This window comes from Zophobas morio, unplaced genomic scaffold (genome assembly GCF_036711695.1).
Source record: "Zophobas morio isolate AGI-343-1 ecotype UQ-CSIRO unplaced genomic scaffold, CSIRO_AGI_Zmor_V1 ptg000006l, whole genome shotgun sequence".
Classification (NCBI taxonomy): Eukaryota; Metazoa; Arthropoda; class Insecta; order Coleoptera; family Tenebrionidae; genus Zophobas; species Zophobas morio.
This window is the reverse complement of record NW_026972111.1, coordinates 6,503,675-6,526,136: the sequence shown is the minus strand read 5'-3', so window position 1 is coordinate 6,526,136 and position 22,462 is coordinate 6,503,675. Positions and strand designations below refer to the sequence as shown.

The 22,462-nt window shown below is 30.2% G+C and overlaps 2 protein-coding genes across 6 annotated transcripts in view; both read left to right on the top strand.

Moving 5' to 3' along the window:
• Nucleotides 1–22,121, top strand: part of LOC135123446 (WD repeat domain phosphoinositide-interacting protein 2) — a 30,723-nt gene extending 8,602 nt beyond the window's left edge. The window contains exons 2-8 of one of the 5 annotated variants that reach the window (XM_064048088.1): nt 8,871–9,116; nt 9,169–9,367; nt 15,037–15,308; nt 15,361–15,510; nt 15,743–15,915; nt 20,837–20,905; nt 21,198–22,121. In XM_064048088.1, the coding sequence (XP_063904158.1) occupies nt 8,871–9,116; nt 9,169–9,367; nt 15,037–15,308; nt 15,361–15,510; nt 15,743–15,915; nt 20,837–20,905; nt 21,198–21,307 (1,219 nt within the window). In that variant the 3' untranslated portion in view covers nt 21,308–22,121. Of the gene's footprint in view, nt 1–8,870; nt 9,117–9,168; nt 9,368–15,036; nt 15,309–15,360; nt 15,511–15,742; nt 15,933–20,836; nt 20,906–21,197 lie in introns of those variants that run through there. The other 4 variants (XM_064048089.1, XM_064048090.1, XM_064048091.1 and 1 more) reach the window with 4 other exon arrangements.
• On the top strand, nt 954–2,180 carry LOC135123032 (uncharacterized). The gene is made up of 2 exons (XM_064047533.1): nt 954–1,065; nt 1,117–2,180. Exons 1-2 carry the CDS (start codon nt 1,002–1,004, stop codon nt 2,121–2,123), a joined length of 1,071 nt encoding a protein of 356 aa, XP_063903603.1. The 5' UTR covers nt 954–1,001; the 3' UTR covers nt 2,124–2,180.
• Nucleotides 22,122–22,462: the final 341 nt, after the last annotated feature.

Genomic DNA, 22,462 nt, shown 5'->3' with positions numbered 1-22,462 from the left:
CAGTTAATTTTGTATTTTAAAGTCGGTAAAATGTGGGCTTGGAAGAACCGTTTTATCAATTTCATGCAGATAGATCATTTTTGCGACGAAGGAAGACCACCACTCCAGTGAGTATTAGTTTTAAGTTTTTCTAGTGAAAACAGTATACGATTTTCCATGTTTTGAGAGTTGAAATTGCGGTCATTTTACGCTCTCTTGACAACAGCATTTTTCAAACTCTTGTTTTGTAATCGAGTCCATCGGGCGACCGGCTACGTTTATATTTTCTCAATGTGTTGGGACCTCTAGAGTGCGAAAAAGTAGGTCTCCCGTTGCTGTCTGTCTGCGTGGATTTTTGTTAGATGTGCTTTAAATTGCATAAAATAATCTATTCCTACACGTGTAGTTTATGAATCCGTGTTGAAAGCTTTTTTCATAATTTATTAGACATCGTTCACTGTCAGATCAACACAGCTGTAAACCTGTGTAAAAACACAAAATCGGTCGGGCCAAATCCACTTTCAAATTTAAAGGGTGGACGCACCGTCAGAGGCGTCCGTCATCGTTTCTCTGCCATAGCGAACTTTTCTACCTGCGTAAGGGTACCTGTTTGGATTAGTGCCTAATTGATTTATGTATTTCCCTGTGTTATTGAAAAAAAAATTAAAAAAAAAACCCTTCTGAAGTGTGCATCTTACGCTACTGACTGACCGTCCGTTGTCAGATTCTGATGACGCACCAGGTTGAACTTAAAATAATCCACCTCTATAATCACGATTCAAATAAAAAATATGAAATATTATTAATCATCTCCAAAATTTGTCTAAACTTATGATTTATCAATAGATTCATATTTTTTAGAAATACTTATGCAGGGTGACTCAAAAAAATTAATGAATGAGTCATAGAAACAACGAAAACATGTTTCGTAACTAACGGATATGATAGATAAACTTTTATGATACGATACTGATAAGTCTTAAGTGTTCATCCTGTTATGTAGAAAACTTCCACGAGCAAAGATGTTACTTCTAGCCCCATTTCTAATCATAATTCTTTGTTTAACGTCAACGATTAACGCACAAAGTGAGTACTATAATTAAACTGAAAATTATTTAACAAAACTTGGCCTTTCAGACGCCTGTTCTCTTGACGTATCCACAACTGACCTCATAATCCTAGACCAGTCTTACAAAATCCGCCTTCCTGCCACCAATAAAACTGAAATCAGCTTGCGCTATCAGGAAAAACTTTTGATCAGATGTCCCTCTGGATCCATAACTCCTTTGCTTTCTGATGATGGTGAAAATACTCAGTGCGATAAAGGCACAATACTTCAGATTCTCAGAAATACGCGTTACATTGACTTCTCCAGCATCAAGTGCGTCCAAAAGCTTCCCGCTACCCTTAAAATAAGCGATGCGAAGTGTCATAATGGGGGCACTGACGTCCAAATCGGACTCGAGATGTTAAACGTATTTACCGTAATGTATACAGTGTGTTTCGACCAAAAACAGCTCGTTCCCGTGAATGCCACCTTCAACGTTCCAATTGACCAATGGGGAGCGTTTTCTAGTGAAACAACAGATCACTATTTTGTCGATGACGGTCATTTGTACCCGGACGTCGACTTGGACGCGCTTTACGAAAGGCAGGATCAGATATTTACAAACTGGGGACTTCCCGAATACCACACTAACGAGAGTTTTTTGATAAAAGGGCAACTTTTACCGAGCTATCTCTTTTCGTATTCGCTGGAAAAATACGCAGCTTTTAATTATGCGAATGTCGTGCCACAATGGAGTACGCTTCGGAACGTGTTTGCTGAATTTGTTAACAATTTTGTTAGTGAGAGAGGGATAAATGCCACAGTGTACCAAGTTGGCACTCTGGATGTGGCTACACTGCAAAGTTCTCAAAAAGGGACGGTGAAGCTGTTTTTGGGGGTATCTAAGACAATACCTGTACCGAGATGGTTGTGGTTCACGCAGCCGGACAGTTTTACGATTTATGGCTTCAATAATCCGTATTACGAAGAAGCAGACGTGGAAGCTGAATTTAAAGAATTGTGTATGTTGCCGTTTTCGTTTGAGAAGTTTAAAGATATGTTGGTTGGAGTATGTGGCGGTGATCCAAATGTATAGCGTTCACGGGGTGTACTTGACTTCGTGCTTGTTGCGACAATAAATCAATGACGAAGATTCCTTGCTTTTTTAATTTATTTTTTCGACCTCACTTGGAAAAGCTGCGGTTGTGTAAGCATCGCTTTAGTAGTTTGACAAGTTGAAATCTGCAACTGTGTAAACGGTGCTTCAGGTGCGTCTCTACCTGTTCGATTTGACTTGACAAAACTGCAGCTGTGTAATTGTGCCTTCTGGCGATGGAAATACCACTTTTGACCATGTTTAATCCCTAGCCAGGCAAAAATTTATTGTTTTCAGTTTGGAAGAAATTTTCCATGAGGTTATTTCGAACTTATCTCGAATTTTTGCAATAGATTTAAAAGATAAACGTCTGTCAATTGATATTTATTGCCGGATTATATTTAGTAGAAGCGGGTTGAAAAAGGTCCAGGTACATAGAAGAAACCGGTACTCGTTGCAAAGTAAGACACAAAAACCAGGTATAAATATCAGTGCAGAATTAGTATGAGGAAAAATTAAATTTGTCAAAAATTTTATGAATATTTCGGTTTTTGCACTGTAGTCATGTGACCGAAATTTCTGCCCAATGGATGATGTTTATTTATTTTACTTTTTGAAATTTGTCGTCGGGGCTTTTAGACTATAATTTATTTGTATTCGGTGATCTACGTAACGATTTTTAATATGTCGCATATTTATGTTCTTTTAAATCTGTTTGTACTAGGTTTTTTGGAATTCCAGAGTTATTTCTAAGTTCAAAAACTTTTTTTTTATTTTCTGAGCGTAAGCTGACGAATGGCTAGGTACGTATTTTCTCGACATTTCATGACCCCTAGAGTACGAAAGAATACGTCGCCCGTGTCTGTATAATCATCCCCATGAACAATTTGATGACGTCCTCTCCATTTTGCGTATAAAGGTTTATCTAAATTTATAAATTAATATACTCTTGTACGCGTGCTTTATGAATCCGCCTTGATTTTATGACACTTTCTTTACAAAAAAAAATGGTTGAAGGTTATTTCGACAGAACTTCCCAGCTATTCAAACATCAAAAAGTCGAAAAATTGAAAAATGCAGATAACTATCGAAAAATTCCCAAAATTGAAATTTTAAAAAATTGGGAAATCGAAAACCTGAAAAATCGAGAAATTTAAATATCGAAAAGTCCAAAAATTTTAAAAATCGAAAAACCGATATTATGTCAAGAAGTGGAAACATCAAAAAATCGTAAAATCTAAAAATTGAAAACTCTAAAAGCTGAAAAATCAAACATTTTAAAACCAAAAAAATTTAAAATGGAAATATCGAAGAACTGAAAAAGCGAGAAATCGGACAATTAACATTTTAAAAAATTGAGAAATCAAAATATCGAAAACTGAGAGAAGAAATCGAGAAATCGAAACGTCAAAAAATTGAAAAATTAAAAAATCTACAATTTAAAAATCGAAAAATTGAAAAATCCAGGGATTGAAAATTCCCAAAATTGTAGTCTTGAAAAATAGGGAAATCTAAAAATTAGAAAGTCCAAAAATTAAAAAAATTGAACAACCGAGATGTCAAAACATCAAACAATTGTCAAATCGAAAAATTGAAAAATCAAAAATTTTAAAATCGGAAAAAATAAAAATATCGAATAATTGAAAAATCGAGAAATTGAAAAATCCGAGTTTTAATAAATGGAAAAATTAAAATGTCGAAAATTTGAGCATTGAAAAATTGAAAAATCGAGAAATCGAAACATCAAAAAATTTAAAAATTCCAAAACTGAAATGATGAAAGTTGGGAACTGGAAAAATTGACAATCCGAAAAGTAGAAAAATCGAAAATAATCTAAAATTTTAAGAAAAATTAAAACATTCCAAAATTTAATATTTGAGAAATCGAAACATCAAAAAATTGTAAAACTGAAAAATCTAAATTTTAGAAAATTGATAAATAAAAATATCGAAAATTTGAAGCATCGGGAAACTGAAAAATCTAAAAATCGACAAATTGAAAAATTCCAAAACTGATGATGAAAGTTGGAAAACCTAAAAATTGAAAATCCGAAAAGTAGAAAAATCGAACACCCAAAAAAAAAATTAACAAAAAAAGTCAAAAACTGAAACATCTAGAAATTGAAAACTTGAAAACTAAAAATTCGAAAAATCAAAAAATTGAACAATAAAAAAATCGAAGCATCGAAGTGGCGATAAATCGAGAAATCGAAAAATTGAAAAATCTAAAAATCAAAAACTTTAAAAATCGAAAAATTGAAAAACCGAAAAATCAGAAACTGAAATGTCCAAAGATTGAGAAATCATCAAAACTCTGAAAAGCGAAAATTAAAAAATTCAAAAAATTTAAGAATAGAAATATTGACGAACTGAATAATCGAGAAATCCAAAAATTTTAAGACTTGAACAATTAAAACGTCACAAAATTAAAAAATTGAGAAATCGAAACATCAAAGAATTGAAAAATTAAAATATCGAAAACTTGAAGCATCGAGAAACGGAAAAATCGAGAAATCGAAACATCCGATTGAGAAATTCCAAAACTGATATGAAGTTGGAAAATCGAAAACCCGAAAAATTAAAAAATCCAATACTTGAAAACTAAAAAATTGAAAAATCGAGAAATTGAAAAATCGAAAAATCGAAAAATTGAAAAACCGAAAAAACAGAAACTGAAATGTCGGAAGATTTGGAAATCATTAAAACTCTGAAAAAGTTAAAATTTAAAAATTCAAAAAGTTGAATGGAAATATTGAAAAACTAAATAATCCAAAAATCAAAAATTTTAAAAATCGAATAATTGAAAAACCGAAAAATCTGAAGCTGAGATGTCGAAAGATCGAGAAATCACCAAAACTTTGAAAAATCTAAAATTTAATAATTCAAAAAATATTCAAGACTAGAAATATTGAAGAACTGAATAATCGAGAAATCTAAAATTTTAAAAATTGAAACATTAAAATATCGATAAAACAAAAAAATTGAGAAATCGAAACATCAAAAAATCGAAAAATTGAAGAAAAAACTAAATTTTAAAAAATTGAAAAATTAAAATATCAAAAACTTAAAGCATCGAAAAATTGAGAAGTCGACAAATCAAAAATTTGAAAAATCAAAAAATTTGAAAATTGAAAAATTCCCAATATTGATATCTAGAAAAATTGAGAAATTGAAAACTTGAAAAATCGAGAAATCTGAAAACCGAAAATTCGAAAAATTAAAAAAATTAAAAAACCGAGATGTCAAGAAATAGCAACATCAAAAAATCGTCAAATCGAAAAATTGAAAAATCAAAAATTTGAAAATTCGGAAAATTGAAAACAAAAATATCGAAGAATTGAAAAATTAAGAAATTGCAAAATCAAATTTCTAAAAAATCGAGAAATCGAAACATCAAAAAATCTAAAATTTTAAAATTGGAAAATCTAAAAACGGACAAATTGAAAAATTCCAAAACTGATTGGCGAAAGTTGGAAAATCGAAATATTGAAAATCAAAAAAGTAGAAAAATCGAAAACCCCAGAAATTAAAAAATCGAAACATCGAAATGGCGATAAATCGAGAAATCGAAGAATTGAAAAATCGAAAATTCAAAAATTTTAAAAATCGAAAAACCAAAAAATCTGAAACTGAGATGTCGGAAAATTGAGAAATCATCAAAGCTGTGAATAATCGGGAAATCTAAAATTTTAAAAATTGAAAAATTAAATTATCGGAAACTTGAAGCATTGAAAAATCGAGAAATCGAAACATCAAATACTAAAATTTTAAAATCGAAAAATCGAATAACAGGCAAATTGAAAAATTACAAAACTGACGAAAGTTGGAAAATCGAAAAATCAGAAACTGAAATATCGAAAAATTGAGAATTCATTAAAACTCCGAAAAAATTAAAATTTAAAAATTCAAAACATTGAAGAATACAAATATTAAAGAACTGAGTAATCGAGAAATCTAAAATTTTAAAAATTGAAAAATATCCACAACTTGAAGCATCGAAAAAGTCAAAAATCGAGAAATCGAAACATCAAAAAATTGAAACATTCCAAAACTGAAATGACGAAAATTGGGAAATGGAAAAATTGAAAATCCGAAAAGTATAAAAATCGAAAACCTGAGAAATTAAAAAATCGAAATATCGAAAAATTAAAAAACTGAAAGATCGTGAAATCATCAACACTCTGAAAAATCTAAAATTTAAAAATGCAAAAATTTGAAGAATAGAAATATTGACGAACTGAATAATCGAGAAATCCAAAAACTTTAAGAATTGAAAAATTAAAACGTCACAAAATTAAAAAATTGAGAAAGCGAAACATCAAAGAATCGAAAACTTGAAGCATCGAGAAACTGAAAAATCGAGAAATCGAAACATCAAATTGAGAAATTCCAGAACTGATATGTCGAAAGTTGGAAAATCGAAAAATCGAAAACCCGAAAAATTAAAAAATCGAAACATTGAAAAATTTAAGAACTGAAACATCTATAAATCTAATACTTGAAAACTAAAAAATTGAAAAATCGAGAAATTGGACAATCAAAAAATCGAAACTTCAGAATGGCGATAAATCGAGAAATCGAAAAATTGAAAAATATAAAAATCAGAAACCGAAATGTCGAAAGATTGAGAAATCATCAAAACTCTGAAAAAGCGAAAATTTAAAAATTCAAAAAGTTGAAGAATAGAAATATTGACGAACTGAATAATCGAGAAATCCAAAAATTTTAAGAATTGAAAAATTAAAATATTGAAAACTTGAACCATTGAAAAATTGAAAAATCGAGAAATCGAAAGATCAAAAACTCCAAAATTTTAAATTCGAAAAGGCTAAAAACCGACAAACTGAAAAATTCCAAAAATGATTGACGAAAGTTGGAAAATCCAAAAATTGAAAATCGAAAAATAAGGTCAAAAATCCGAGAAATTAAAAAATCGAAACATCGAAAAATCATAATCTGAAACATCTAGAAATCAAAAAGTTGCAAATTGAAAAATCGAAAAATCAAAAATTTTAAAAACAGAAAAATTGAAAAACCAAAATCTGAAGCTGAGATGTCGAAGGATTGAGAAATCACCAAAACTTTGAAAATTTTGAAAATTGAAACATTAAAATATCGATAAAACAAAAAAATTGAGAAATCGAAACATCAAAAAATCGAAAAATTAAAGAATTGAAAAATTGAAGAACAATCTAAATTTTAAATAATCGAAAAATTAAAATATCGAAAACTTAAGACATCGAAAAATTGAGAAGTCGGCAGATCAAAAACTTGAAAAATCGAGATATCAAGAAATAGAAACATCAAAAAATCGTCAAATCGAAAAATTGAAAAATCAAGAATTTGAAATTTAAATTGTAAACATTAAAAAATCTAAAATTTAAAAATTGAAAAATCTAAAAGCCGACAAATTGAAAAATTCCACAACTAATAATGACGAAAATTGGAAAATTGAAAAATTAAAATATCGAAAACTTTTAAGCATCGAAAAATGGAAAAATCGAGAAATCGAAACATCAAAAAATCTAAAATTTTAAAATTGGAAGATCTAAAAACGGACAAATTGAAAAATTCCAAAACTGATTGTCGAAAGTTGGAAAATCGAAAAATTGAAAATCAGAAAAGTAGAAAAATCGAAAACCCGAGAAATTAAAAAATCGAAACATCGAAAAATTAAAAAACTGAAACATCTAGAAATCGAAAACATGAAAATTGAAAAATCGAGAAATCGAAGAATTGAAAAATCGAAAAATCAACAATTTTAAAGATCGAAAAGTTGAAAAACTAAAAAATCTGAAACTGAAATGTCGAAAGATTGAGAAATCATCAAAGCTCGCAATAGAAATCTATAATTTTAAAAATTAAATTATTGAAAACTTGAAGCATTGAAAAATCGAGAAATCGAAACATCAAAAATCAAAAATTTTAAAATCGAAAAATGTAAGACCAGGCAAATTGAAAAATTCCAAAACTGATGTGACGAAAGTTGGAAAATAGAAAAATTAAAAAACGGAAAAGCAGAAAATTCGAAAAACTGAGAATTCAAAAAATCGAAACATCGAAAATTTCAAACAAGAAATCGAAAATTTGAAAACTGAAAAGTTGAAAAATCGACAAATTGAACAATCAAAAACTCGAAACATCGAAATGGCGATAAATCGAGAAATCGAAGAATTAAAAACCTTAAAAATCTTAAAATTGAAAAATTGAAAAATCAAAAATTTTTTAAATTGAAAAATTGCAAAATCGAGAAATCGAAGGCTTGAAAAAAAATCGGGAAATCGAAAATGGAAGCATCGAAAAACTGAAAATCGACATTTTCAAAAATTGAAAAAATCAAGAAATTGAAAAATCGCACAATTGAATTAGAAACCTGAAAAATCCCAAAACTAAAATATCGAAAAACTAAGAAATCGAAAATTGAATAATCGAGAAATCGAAAAGCCAAAAAATCGAAGATTCGAAAACTAAACTATTTTTTTTTACAAAAATCTCGTGATGTCTAGGATAAAAATTCAACACGGATTCATAAATCACAAGTTCAGAACTGTTACTTTTTAACGTCTAAATAACATTGACACCATCACTCCCTGGGGAGGGGGGCTTAGACGGATAAATTTTGATCAACGATTTACTATATTTCCAATGACCTTAAAACGTTTGCAAGGTTTCAAAACATCCGATTTTCCAATTTTAAAGTTAAATTGTAAAATGTTGCACAATTTTAATTTCTTTTTTTACCCCACAGCTCTCTAGTTGTCGGCAGCAAAAGCGGCTATCGTCTCTACTCCCTAAACAACGTCGACGACTTAGAACTGATCTACTCCAACGATGTCGAGGAAACGTTCATGGTCGAGCGCCTCTTCAGCAGCAGTCTGGTGGCGACCGTGGCGCTGTCGTCTCCCAGGAAGCTGAAAGTGTGCCATTTCAAGAAGGGGACCGAAATATGCAACTATTCCTATTCAAACACTATCCTGGCCGTACGCATGAACAGGTGAACCCCCGAACACCGTAAGGTCGAACTTTTCGAAACTAGGGTTTTTCAGGTCGCGACTGGTGGTCTGCCTGGAGGAGAGTCTCTACATACACAACATACGCGACATGAAGGTGCTGCACACCATCAGGGACACGCCGCCGAATCCTCAAGGGCTCTGTGCGCTGAGCATAAACCACGACAATTGTTTGCTGGCGTATCCGGGGTCGGCGACTATAGGAGAAGTGCAGATTTTCGATGCCGACCACTTGGTGAGTGAAACTAATTGGATTATGCGGTGTGTGGTTTTTACGGTTGTGATTTGGGTTGCGATATGCATAACATGTGTGGCAATTTTATACACAATTTGGTTTCGTGTGTTTAGGGTTTTGTTGTTTTTTGTTTTTATATTTCAATTTTTTTATTCGACGATATTTTTTATTTTGAAAACACGTAAAATATTTTTTTTTTTTAGAAAGAAGGGCTAATAAAAAATGTCAGGATTTAATTTATATTATATGCACACTGTCCAATTCTGAAATATAACAGAAGAATTACCCAAGACTTTACTGGAAATATTCTTTTCTTTCACGAATTGTGGTTTTGAAATTTACAGTATTGGTGTTGAAATATTATTTTCAATTTCTTTTTTTTTCATCAAGTTTTCCAGTCATTACTTCTGGCCGAACTTCTTCGGAAACAATGTCCTGTAAATTCTTTCTGTAATATTCTACAAAATTTCCTGTGACTTTGAAAATTCCAAAGATCGAAAAATTCCCAAAATTGAAATCTTGAAAAATTGAGAAATCAAAAACTTGAAAAATCCAAAAATTTAACAAGCGAAAAGTCCAAAAATTTTAAAGATCGAAAACCCGCGATGTCAAGAAATAGAAACATTAAAAAATCGTAAAATTGAAAAATTAAAAAATCAAAAAACTGGGAAAACAAAAATTTTAAAATTCGAAAAATTAAAAAATCAAAAAACTGGAAAAACAAAAATTTTAAAATTCGAAAAATTAAAAATAAAAATATCAAAATTAAAAATCGAGAAATGAAAAATCTAAAAAATATGTCAATTAATAGAAACATTAAAAAATCGTCAAATCGAAAAATTGAAAAATCAAAAAACTGGAAAATCAAAAATTTTAAAATTCAAAAAAAAAAATATCGAACAATTAAAAATCGAGAAATTGAAAAATTTAAATTAAAAAAAATGGAAACATCAAAAAATGAAAAATCGAGCTATCAAAACATCAAAAAATGGAAAAATTAAAATGTCCAATACTTGAAGCATCGAGAAATTGAAAAATCAAAAAATCAAAACATCAAAAAATTGAGAAATCCAAAAATTGAAATAATCCCAAATTTGAAATCTTGAAAAATTGAGAAATTAAAGCCTTGAAAAATCCAGAAATCTAAAAATTGAAAAGTCGAAAAATTTTAAAAATCGAAAAAAAGATGTCAATTAATAGAAACATTTAAAAATCGTAAAATCGAAAAATTGAAAACTCAAAAAACTGGAAAATCAAAAATTTTAAAATTCGAAAAATTAAAAATATCGAAGAATTAAAAATCGAGAAATTGAAAAATTTAAATTTAAAAAAATTGAAACATTAAAATGTCCAATACTTGAGGCATCGAGAAATTAAAAAAATGAAGAAATGGAAACTTCAAAAAATGAAAAATCGAGGTATCAAAACATCAAAAAATGGAAAAATTAAAATATTTTATTTATGGGTACTCTATACAAATTAAACTAAACTAAAATATGTATCAAAAAATTGAGAAACAAAACCTTGAAAAATCCAGAAATCTAAAAATTGAAAAGTCGAAAAATTTTAAAAATCGAAAAAAAGATGTCAATTAATAGAAACATTAAAAAATCGTAAAATCGAAAAATTAAAAATATCGAAGAATTAAAAATCGAGAAATTGAAAAATTTTAATTTAAAAAAATTGAAACATTGAAACAGTCCAATACTTGAAGCATCGAGAAATTAAAAAATCAAGAAATGGAAACATAAAAAATGGAGAAATTAAAATATGTATCAAAAAATTGAAAAATTAAAAAATCAAGAAATCGAAACATCAAAAAATTGAGAAATCAAAAACTTGAAAAATCGAGAAATCAAAAAATTGATAAGTCGAAAAACTTTAAAAATCGAAAAACCTAGATGTCAAGAAATATTAACATTAGACTATAGAAAAATTGAAATTTCAAAAATCTTATAATTCGAAAAATTATAAAAATATCGAAGAATTGAAAAATCGAGAAATCGCAAAATCTAAATTTAAAAAATTGAAAAATTTAAGAAATTGAAAAAACGAGGAATCGAAACATCGAAAAATTGAGAAATAGAAAAATCTAAAAATCAAAAAGTCGAAAAACTTTAAAAATCGAAAAACCAAGATGTCAAGAAATAGAAACATTAAAAAGTCATAAAAGCGAAAAATTGAGAAATCAAAGGTTTTTAAATTCGAAAAAATAAAAATATCAAGTTGAAAAGTCGAGAACCGCAAAATCTAAATTTTAAAAAATTGAAAAATTAAAATATCGAATACTTGAAGCATCGAGAAACTGAAAAATCCAGAAATCCAGACATCAAAAAATTTTAAAATCGAAAGATTGAATAATCCAAAGATTGAAAAATTCCCAAAATCGAAAAATTGAAAACTCAAAAATTTTTAAATTCGAAAAGTTGAATATAAAAATATCGAAGAATTGAGAAATCAAAATATCGAAATCTTGAAAAATCCAGAGATTGAAAATTCCCAAAATTAAAATTTTGAAAAACTGAGAAATCGAAAACTTGAAAAATCGAGAAATCTAAAAATCCAAAAGTTGAACAATTTTAAAAATCGAAAAACCCAGATGAAAAGAACGAAAAACGTTAAAAAATCATAAAATCGAAAAATTAAAAACAAAAATATCGAAGAATTGAAAAATCGAGAATCACAAAATCTATTTTTTAAAAAATTGAAAAATTAAAAAAACTTAAAGCATCGAAAAAGTGAAAAATCTGAACAATTAAAAATGTTAAAATTCGAAAAATGAAAATAAAAATATCCAAAGATTGAAAAATTAGAATATCGAAAACTTGAAGCATTGAAACATCAAAAAATCTAAAATTTAAAAACTGAAATGGGAATTCGAAAAATTGAAAAGCCGAAAAGTAGAAAAATCGTAAAACAAAAAATCGAAACATCGAAAAATTCAAAAACTGAAACATCTAGAAATCGAAACTTGAAAATTGAAAATTCGAGAAATTGGGCAATCAAAAAATCGAAACGTCGAAATGGAATAAATCTAAAATTTAAAAATTCGAAAAATTGAAGAGTAGAAATATCGAAGAATTGAATAATCGGGAAATTTAACATTTTAAAAAATGGAAAACTAGAATATCTAAAAATCGAGAAGTCGAAACATCAAAAAACTAAAGAATCAAAAAATTGAAAATTCTAAAATTTAAAAAATACAAAGATTGAAAAATTCCCAAAATTAAAATCTTGAAAAATTGATTAATCGAAAACTTGAAAAATCGAGAAATTTAAGAATCAAAAAGACGAATAACTTAAAAAATCGAAAAATTGAGAAATCAAAGATTTTAAAATTCGAAAAATTAAAAATAAAAATGTCCAAGAATTAAAAAATCGAGAAATTGCAAAATCTAAATTTAAAAAATTAAAATATCGAATCTTGAAAATTGAAAAGTCGAGAAATTGGACAATCAAAAAATCGAAAATCGAAACATCCATAATTTAAAAATTCCAAAAATTGAAGAGTAGAAATATTGAAAAATTGAAAAATCGGGAAATTTAAGATTTTACAAAATGGAAAATTAGAATATCTACAAATCGAGAAGTCGAAACATCAAAAAATTGAAAATTCTAAAATTTAAAAAATCCAGAGATTGAAAAATTCCCAAAATTAAAATCTTGAAAAATTGATGAATCGAAAACTTGAAAAATCGAGAAATTTAAGAATCAAAAAGTCGAATAACTTAAAAAATCGAAGAATTGAGAAATCAAAGATTTTAAAATTCGAAAAATTAAAAATTAAAATGTCTTAAGAATTGAAAAATCGAGAAATTGGAAAATCTAAATTTAAAAAAATTGAAATATCGAAAACTTGAAGCTTTGAAACATCAAAAAACTAAAATTTAAAAATCGAAATATTGAGAAATCGAAAAACGAACAAATTGAAAAATTCCAAAATTGAAATGGCAAATCGAAAAATTGAAAGACCAAAAAGTAGAAAAAGTGTAAAACCGAAAAATCAAAAAATTGAAATATCGAAAAATTCAAAAACTGAAACATCTACAAATCGAAAACTTGAAAATTGAAAAGTCGAGAAATTGGACAATCAAAAAATCGAAAATCGAAATAGCGATAAATCAAGAAATCGAAAATTTGGAAAACGTAAAAATTGAAAATTGAAAAATCTAAGATTTTAAAAAATGGAAAAATTAAAGACTCGAAAAATTGAAAAATAAAAACCAAAAACCTGAAAAATTGAAGAATGGAAAAACTGGAAAGTCAACACATTAAATATTCGATAAACTAGACATTCTAAACTGAAACCGTTTGGGAAAATTACATAGACACGATTAGTGTCAACTAAGTCATTTTAATTCAAATTTTGTTCATTTCGTCGACAATATTTTTGGTACGATTTAAACAGGTTTATTGTTGAAAACAGAGGTGAAAACCATTTTACGAAATTTCCGTAAAGAATAATTAAGATATTAATTTTTAAATAATACTCTATATGTGATGAAAAATTTCACCAAAATGAAAAAAAAAATCTTAAAAAACTGGTCTTGCATTATATAAAGGAAATTCTGGACAAGTTTTATTTAAAATTTCAAAACAATAAGTCTCTTAATAATTTAGATATTACATAATGAAAATATATTGACAACACCATAGCAGCCAAACGTAGCGAGTCCTCTTAAATAGAACACCTTAAATACTTTTAATTTTTATATGCTCTGATCGACCTCTTCGTAGACTTTATAACCATTGTTTATTTTTGAAATTCTAAATGAAAGTTACCAAGTTTTTCCGCTTTTCTTGAAATATTTTACCAAAAAAAAACCATCAAATTATAACACAGTACTTACGTATTTAATATATACATACTTATACTCATTAATTGACTTGGCTGGCTTAGACTAGACTGATTCCTTTTTAATTTAAACCTATACAATCAACACTTTCGTGGTTGTTCTGGAGCCCACCTCTGAAACTTCCCCAGACTTGCGGCAAACTGCGTCCGGAAAAACGCCGTCACTCATGACGAGCTACCGGTCATCGCCGTACATACTAGAAAACCCATAGGTGACAATATTTTAGAATGTATAATAAACTCTATATGCTAAGACTCAGTTTTATGGATTTTCGTTGTTAAAATATTCCAAGAAAATATAGACATGAGGAAATTTGTTTAAACAACTCATTTTGTTAATTTCATTGTTAACGTCCGTTATGTCAGTTCACGTTGTTTTTGGAATTTTAAGTCGACATTTTGAAGGCAATCTGATAACGTTAAATCTTTTCAGACAGAGTATCAAACTTTATGACCGCCATTATTGAAATCATACTTATCTCTTTATTAGAATCTATCAAATTAAATTTATATTTTGGTAATTTAAAAGAATCGTTTTTTATTCAATTTAGATAAGACAGAGAGCAAAGGCAGATAAAATTGTATTCGTGAGCGACTAAACTTTAATCACTTTTGATTTAAATGACATCCAGCACTAGTCATAAATCATGTAATGATCAATTTACTTGAACTACGTGACAGGAACGTAAAAACGTCAAAAAAAATAGAAGCGCACGTGATCACTCCATCTGTTCGATAAACGGACTAAAATATATGCCATCGCATGAAATCAACGTCGAAACCCAACAAAACTAACCCATTTTTTTTTGTCCAGCACGCCAAGACTATGATCCCCGCCCATGACAGCCCGCTGGCGGCGCTAGCTTTCAGCCCGAGCGGCTCGAGGATCGCCACCGCCTCGGAAAAGGGCACCGTGATCCGGGTGTTCAATTCGGCCGACGGACAAAAACTCTTCGAATTTAGGAGAGGCGTGAAGCGTTGCGTTGACATTTCGTGCTTGGCATTCAGCACGTGTAGCAATTACTTGTGTTGCAGCAGTAACACGGAAACGGTACACGTGTTTAAATTCGAGGAGCCGAAGGACAGGTGCGAGTACGCGTATGTTGCTTTTTTGCGGTAATTTATGTCGCTTTTTTAGCCCGAGGCGTAACGTCGAGGAGAGCAGCTGGATGGGGTATCTTTCTTCGTATTTGCCAACGCAGGTTACGGATGTTTTCACTCAAGGCAGGGCCTTTGCTGCGGCCCATCTGCCAACGCAGGGCGTCAGGAATGTCATCTCGATCATGACGTAAGTGGGTCGTGTCGACAGTTTCGTTCAGAAAAAAAAAGTTGTTTGAATTCTGTTTAACGACGTTAAAGTTGTATATTTATTTATAGCAAACACAACAAAGCACGCTTATCACAGCTTAGACTTTTTCAGATATCAAATTGTTTCTTTTTTTCTTATTAGTAACTTATGGAAATAAAAAACGTTTCTTGTTATTTAGTAAATAGCAGGTTTTCGTGTCGCTTGTCCTCAGGGCCCAGAACCAGCTGAGATTATTGGTAGCAACCGAGGAAGCCAACCTCTACGTCTACAACGTGGACCCTAACGAAGGCGGCGACCTCACCCTATACAAGCAGCTCCGATTAAACGACTCTCGAGACTCATCAAAAGGTACAACCACAACCGAACCACAAAGCATCGACGGAGGTAATCAATCTTAACTCGTACGTTTCCTTTTCTATTTTTTTTTTTATTCTTCTTCTGTTATTGTAAATGTGAGGCAATGGTTTTAAGTTAAGAAAAGTCTCCACGTTTACGTCTAGTTTGTATAAAGTAATTTAAATGAAAGTCTTGCGAAAATAAAAGGCGTTAAGTACTAGTGAACAGTCGACTTTTGACTTCTCACCAAAAATAACGCCAACAAACCTGAGCAATCCTTTTAGCCTTTTTGTGTTAATTTTCTACCTTTCAGTCCTCTCTGAATTGATTTGTTTTTGTTTCAGTTAAGTATAGTTTTAAAACCAATGTGTTCCGTCTCTCTGGATCAGCTTCGCAAGCGTTGGGGCGTTGCGAAACTGATGCGCCAGAGGGCGCTTTGTGTTGATCGGGTGGGCGGTTGCTTTAAGGGTCATGTTTGATGCAGAGTCGGTAACGGGATGTTTTCGGCCGGTTTTATTTCATCGATAAAACTGAATTGTCAAGAATTTGTGGATTTTCTACGATTTACATGTAAAATCGATTTTAAGTTTACAAGCTGTATTATTTATTGCATAAGAGAATAATTTTGGAGTTTGGGTGTTGGTGGATCTTCTATAAAATTAATAATCAAGGTTCCCAATTTCTTTCATTTTCCCATAAACTGGAATAAACTACTAAATTGTGAGCTGAACTTTTATGCAGTCAGACAAAAAATAAGCACAAATTAAAAAAAAAAAAAGTATAGTTGATAATGTTGTTACAGTGTCCGTGTTTAATTCATTAATTAGATGCATAAAAATTAAGCTTATGTTATTTATAAAAATAAAATGTGGCATTAAGGGTAAGTTGTTTTGACATTTTGTGTGACAACTGTTTAAATGTGCTTAAGTTACTTTACTCAGTTCAATGTACTACTGTAAAATTGACAACAATAAGGAAACAATACTTTGCATTAGGCGCCAGGTAATTTGAGCCTTAGAAATTTGCATAACAGTACCTTGTGTAAATTAGGTCTAATGAATTCCCATCATTTTGTATTCAAGAGTAAACCGAAAGCCATAAAAATGCATTTTTATATAGATATTTTTTGATATAACTGGTTAGTATCTGTAAAATGTACAAAATACACGTTGCTATTAAAATATTTGATTTCAGAATTACCGTATGAAAGATAACATAATTGTTTTCGAGCGTAGCATTATGTCATTTTTTTAGAGACTCGCGTAGAGATTTTTGTTTAATTCTTTGATGTATTGTACTTTAATTTTTCATATTTAAATCCTTCTGTAACATTAATAAAAGCCAAAATAAAATCTGAAACTTGCTAACAAAAATTTTGACATGAAGTAACACAAATAGTTGTGTTAATAATTTCCGTAATTTCCAATTCAGTTGCAAATATATTTTAAATTTCTCGAAAAATTCTTTCAGAATTTGTACATCCAATTTTGGAGAAATGTTTCCTATTTTGAAAATCGTTTCCCCAATTTGTTGCAAAATTTGAGAAGGATTCTTGTTATTCAGACCTATTGGAATAAAAATTCCCGGACAGGAAGGAAAATTATTTAGACATAAATCTATTAAAATATCTCGATTTTTTAAGAAAAAATGAATTCTACAATGTTTTGAATCATTTACAAATACGATTGGCCCGATTTAAATTAAGTGATTAAAAAATCACTGATTTAAATCATGTTTCTCTTTTTTTTTAATTTCTCAGAAGTCTCAGATAATTTCCGAAAGTACTGATCAAATTTTATATTTATATTAGGATGATGAAACGCTAACCAAAAATATGATGACGTTACAAAATTGTACATAGTAAATGTGTTTTAAATTGTATATAAAATAACATAATCCTACATATGTAGTTTATGAGTCCGCTTTGAAATCTTGCAGATGTTGAAAAGTTATGAGTAGAAATCATTTGAAAACAGCACACCAATAAAGTTGCGCAGACGACCAATTCTGGTTCGGGCGAGTCCACTTTCAGATTTGAGGAGTGCTTTCATCTGTCACAGTCAGCTGTTTAGCCCGCAGTTTTTTTTTTCAGAGACTTTAGGGTAACCTAATAATTGGTAAATATAAAAATAAAAATTGGTATATTTTCAGTGCATTTTTCGATTTTTGCTGTACAACAATGTCAACAAAGAAATATTTCACGTTAACAACTGTATTTGCAGGTGAAGTAAATAATTAATGCAATTTTTTTTTCATTTTCAACATTTACATTGACCCCTAAAAGAACAAAAATCTCGACGCCACTGTTCGATTTTCTCCGCGCAGCTTTCGATGCCTCAGTGCTGTTTTCAAAAGATTTCTACTCTAAGCATGACAAATTTTTAACCAAAATATATTTGCTTATCCCCTCCAAAAAATTGATGACGTCGGCTCAAAATTTTGCCGAATAAATCCTGTCTAAAATGTGCAAAATATGAAATGTATATTTTTTAGATTAGCTTATACAGGGTGACTCAAAAAAATTATTGATCAGTCAATTTATTTTATTGAATTAATCAAGAATTGCAAAACTGAATACTTTAAAATCTTGCAGACGTTTTAAAGGTATTGTAAGCCTGGTAAGTTGTTAATCAAAATATATCCGCTTATTCCCCCCAAAAAATTGATGACCACATCTAAAATTTTTGCCCAATAAATCTACACAAAATATGATAAGTGCGTTAAAATACGTGAAAACGAAAATTAAAATCACTAAATAAAATATAAAGTGTTATCAAAAATTGAATAAACATAACTCCAAATCCAACTTTTGATTTTTCTTTGCCACTTTTAGAGTTTTAATACCGAATAACTAAAAATAAAAAAAAAACTGTTTTTTGTAATTATTTTTTATTAAACTAAAACATTTTTCCAACCCTGTTTACAAGCTATAAATTTATTTGAAAAAAGATCCAAAAATTAAGTAATTGGATTATTAAATACGTAATAACCTTATAACGGCAGTCACATACCTAAAATCAACCAATCGAAAATATCAGCAGGAATATAGGGCAAACATAAGCCAAACAAAGAAAGACATCGCGCTAAAAAAATAGATAAGATGCTGCGAAAATAAAAAAAAAACTGATCCTTTTGCTTTAACATTACATACATGTGTTTATTTCAACTTATAGGTTTTCTCATAAAAAAATAAAATTTGCAAAATCAAATTTTATAATTTTTCGAAAATGCTGGATATGTTTCACTTCATTGTTCTTCAGGGGTGAGGGAAGTTCTGTCGAAACAACCTTAGACAAATTTTCTTTTGTTTAGTTGAGTAGTTTTGTTTTCCTTATTTCCGTGACAACACATTCACAACTTCGCGGATGTAACGATGACATTGAGTAAGTAACGCAATTTTTTCCCCGTTTCAGATATAATCAATACTAAATTTCTTCCCAGTTTTTGAAAACCCGAAAATGAGATTTTTTTAACAATATAACTGTTTTTGTATGATAATTGACAATTCCATAGAAAATGGAGAAAATTTATCAATTCCACTAAAGGCGGGTTCAAATTTTTCGCAAACTTTTAATAATATTTACACTAAATTAAATATAACTTTAGTATTATCAAATTATTAAGAAAAAAGGGAAAGCAAATTTCTACGATTAGGTTAAAAAATAAAAATGTAAAAGCGCTCATGAGGAAATTTTAAACTAACGATTTTAGCCTAAGTAACGGTGGAATTCCTTATCTTTGAAAAAAATACTATGATCCAAAATAATTTAATCTAAATACCAATATCACGCACTTTTACAACTCCATCTGTTCGGTAAATGGAGTATGTGAATTGATATGTATATTTTGATTGTGATTATCTATATTTTGATATCGAGTTTAATATGTATATTTTGATATACATATATTGACGGATAAATCATTTTTCTTTTAAGTAAACACCATATTTTTGTATTTAATTTTATTTAAAGAAAGTTTATTGTATAAAAACCACTGAGTCGAGACTGGGGTAATGTCTCTCTGTTGCCAATTGTTGTATCATCTGCGTACAATACTGTTGAAAAGTGGGATAAATAATTAGGTAAGTCTCTGACATAAATCAAAAACAACACAGGCCCTAATATGGAACTCTATGGCATTTCGTACATAACTTTGTGTTAGATAATTTACCATCTACACTAACTACTTGATATCTCTTTGAGAGATCGGAAAGTACTAATTTAGTACCAAAATTATTAAAAAAAGTGCCCGTAATAATATGTTGTAGGATACACAACCAAAAGCTTTACTAAGGTCTAGCTAAAAAGTATTCACCATATTGTAAAGATTTAATCACATTATTAAAAAAATATTTATTATCAAAATATTTTGGTATTTGATCAAACATTAATGATTCAAAAACTTTTGAAAAGACAGGAAGCAAATATATTGGTCGATAATTATTTATATCATTAAGATCACCTTGTTTATGTAGGGGGATAAGACACAGACAGAAAATGTGGATTTTGTTTTAAAGGACACCTATATAAACTATGTACAAAAATAATTGGGGAACAGTTTTTTAAGTGTGATATGCCGTAATTTAAAATTTTTAGTTCAGTTTCAGAATTGCCAACTGAAGGTAAATTTGAAATTGTTTTCGTCCAGTACCTGCCAATTGTTTGGGCAAACCTCGTGAAATCATTCCTTTGAAGTTAATAAACTGTCGAAAACATACTTTAGTGTAATTTTTTTTTTTAATAGTGAAAATCACTGTGTTTTATTTTCGATGTTGTAAAACCGGTGAGGCGTATTTTCTCTATAGTTGTAGCCGACTCTGCTAAAAAATTTAAATAAGAGCTTGTGGATTTGGTGTTGACCGTCAAAAAGCAGAAAAGCAGCCGCCGCCTGCGAAAGTGACTTAACTTCCCCACCACCTGTAGTTATGCTGTAACCCGCACCCATTATGATTTTCTCTGTTCCGTGCAAGGCTCTGCCATACTAGCTAGCTACGCCGGCATCGTCAAGGGCAATCCCGTGGGCCAAATGTCAGGTACTGGTCAGTATAAAATCTACACTTAATGTTTCAATTATATAAATAGACATCGATAAACGCATCATAAACCCCTAACGCAGCACATTCTTGCGTTGTCTTTGTCTCCCTCATCGCACCCATAATCGTCTCTCATCATCCCAGTATCTCCTTAGTTGCTTATAGTTCCATTGCTTGGCCACTAGCAAACGATGCCGAATTCGGGCCCGAATTGCTGTGCCGGTGTCTCTTTAATCACGCTATCATCCGTTCGGTCGATTGGTGCGTTTTAAACGCGGATTCGTTTGTTTCTGCGCAGAGTCGGAGAAGCTGAGGGAGATGGCAGCAGCGACGGAGTCGCCGCCAAAGGGACCGTTCCACTTCAACGACGACCAGGAATACCCGCCCCTCACGCAGAACTCAGACTGAGGTCAGGACTCGAAGGATCAATATTGCAAGTACCAGGTGATGTTCGGTGTCATTCTCCTGATTCATTTCATCGTCAGGATTAGCGAGGATTTGATTATTTACTTGTTCAACTTGAACGGGTGACGTTTCTTTCATTGTAGTATTTCCGTTTTGAAATTTTTGTTTCAAGTATTGTCATGCCCAAAGTTTGTTTCATTTCATTACTGTAAGTTGCAAGAACAAAGCTCGTGTGTATTTGTTGACGCGTTTTTATTTATCATTTGTACAGGGTGTGCAAGAAACGCTCGTTTAGCATTTTTTGTTCAGTCGATTGTTTCTTGCTTGGACGCTCTGTGGGTAATTAATAAGTGAAATCCATATCAATCACTACACTAGTGTAATTTTTTTGTATGTTATTCCTAAGTAAATTATTTTGCAATTTCTTTAACTTAAGGTTTCTTTTACGAACCAGCCTGTTTTCTTTTTGGGTGTTTTACGTAAACAGAAATGTGCTTGGTGTCGCTCGTTACACAGCCACGCTTGCGCAGTCATTTTTCTGTTTAAGTAAAATTCAACTTAGTGGAAATTATAATTTATTAAATGTACTGTAAGGACCGAGTCATGGTTTAACCCTTATTTTTTTACACATGAGGGTATGTCTTGGGTTTGTTGCAGTAGATTTCAATTATCAAATTATTTGCGCACATTGTGCTGTGTACATAATAGGTTTAAGCGTGATAGAGTGTTTATAAAAACTGTGACTAGTATGATAAGGACAGATATTGTTATTGAACGAATGAAAGTGTGATACAATAATAATCATTTCATGGATAAATTCAGTGTTTCTTTTCCCGCCGAACCCACTCTCCTTGTGGGTGCGTAATAGCTTCATTACGTTACAGGTGATTTTTTTTTAATTGTATCCTCTTACAGCACTAAATTTGCTTGTCATCGTGGTGTATTTCATTTTTCTGCAGTTGAAAAGGTAAGGTAGAAATATGACGCTATATGTGGTGGTTTTTATCAGTTTAGTGGGTTTACAACTCACCTTCAGATTTCATTTGTTTATTTGCAACATTTGGTGGTTAATGTTTGCTATAAGACAAAGGTGTAAACTTTGCATATCCAGGCGTAAAAACTTATACTAGGGCCATTACTTCCACTGAACCAAGAATT

Bases quoted from the DNA above. Each gene is read 5' to 3' on its own strand.
- LOC135123032 (XM_064047533.1), top strand. From the start codon at position 1,002: ATGTTACTTCTAGCCCCATTTCTAATCATAATTCTTTGTTTAACGTCA. The intron at 1,066-1,116 runs GTGAGTACTATA...TTGGCCTTTCAG, and splicing joins GTCAACGATTAACGCACAAA to ACGCCTGTTCTCTTGACGTA.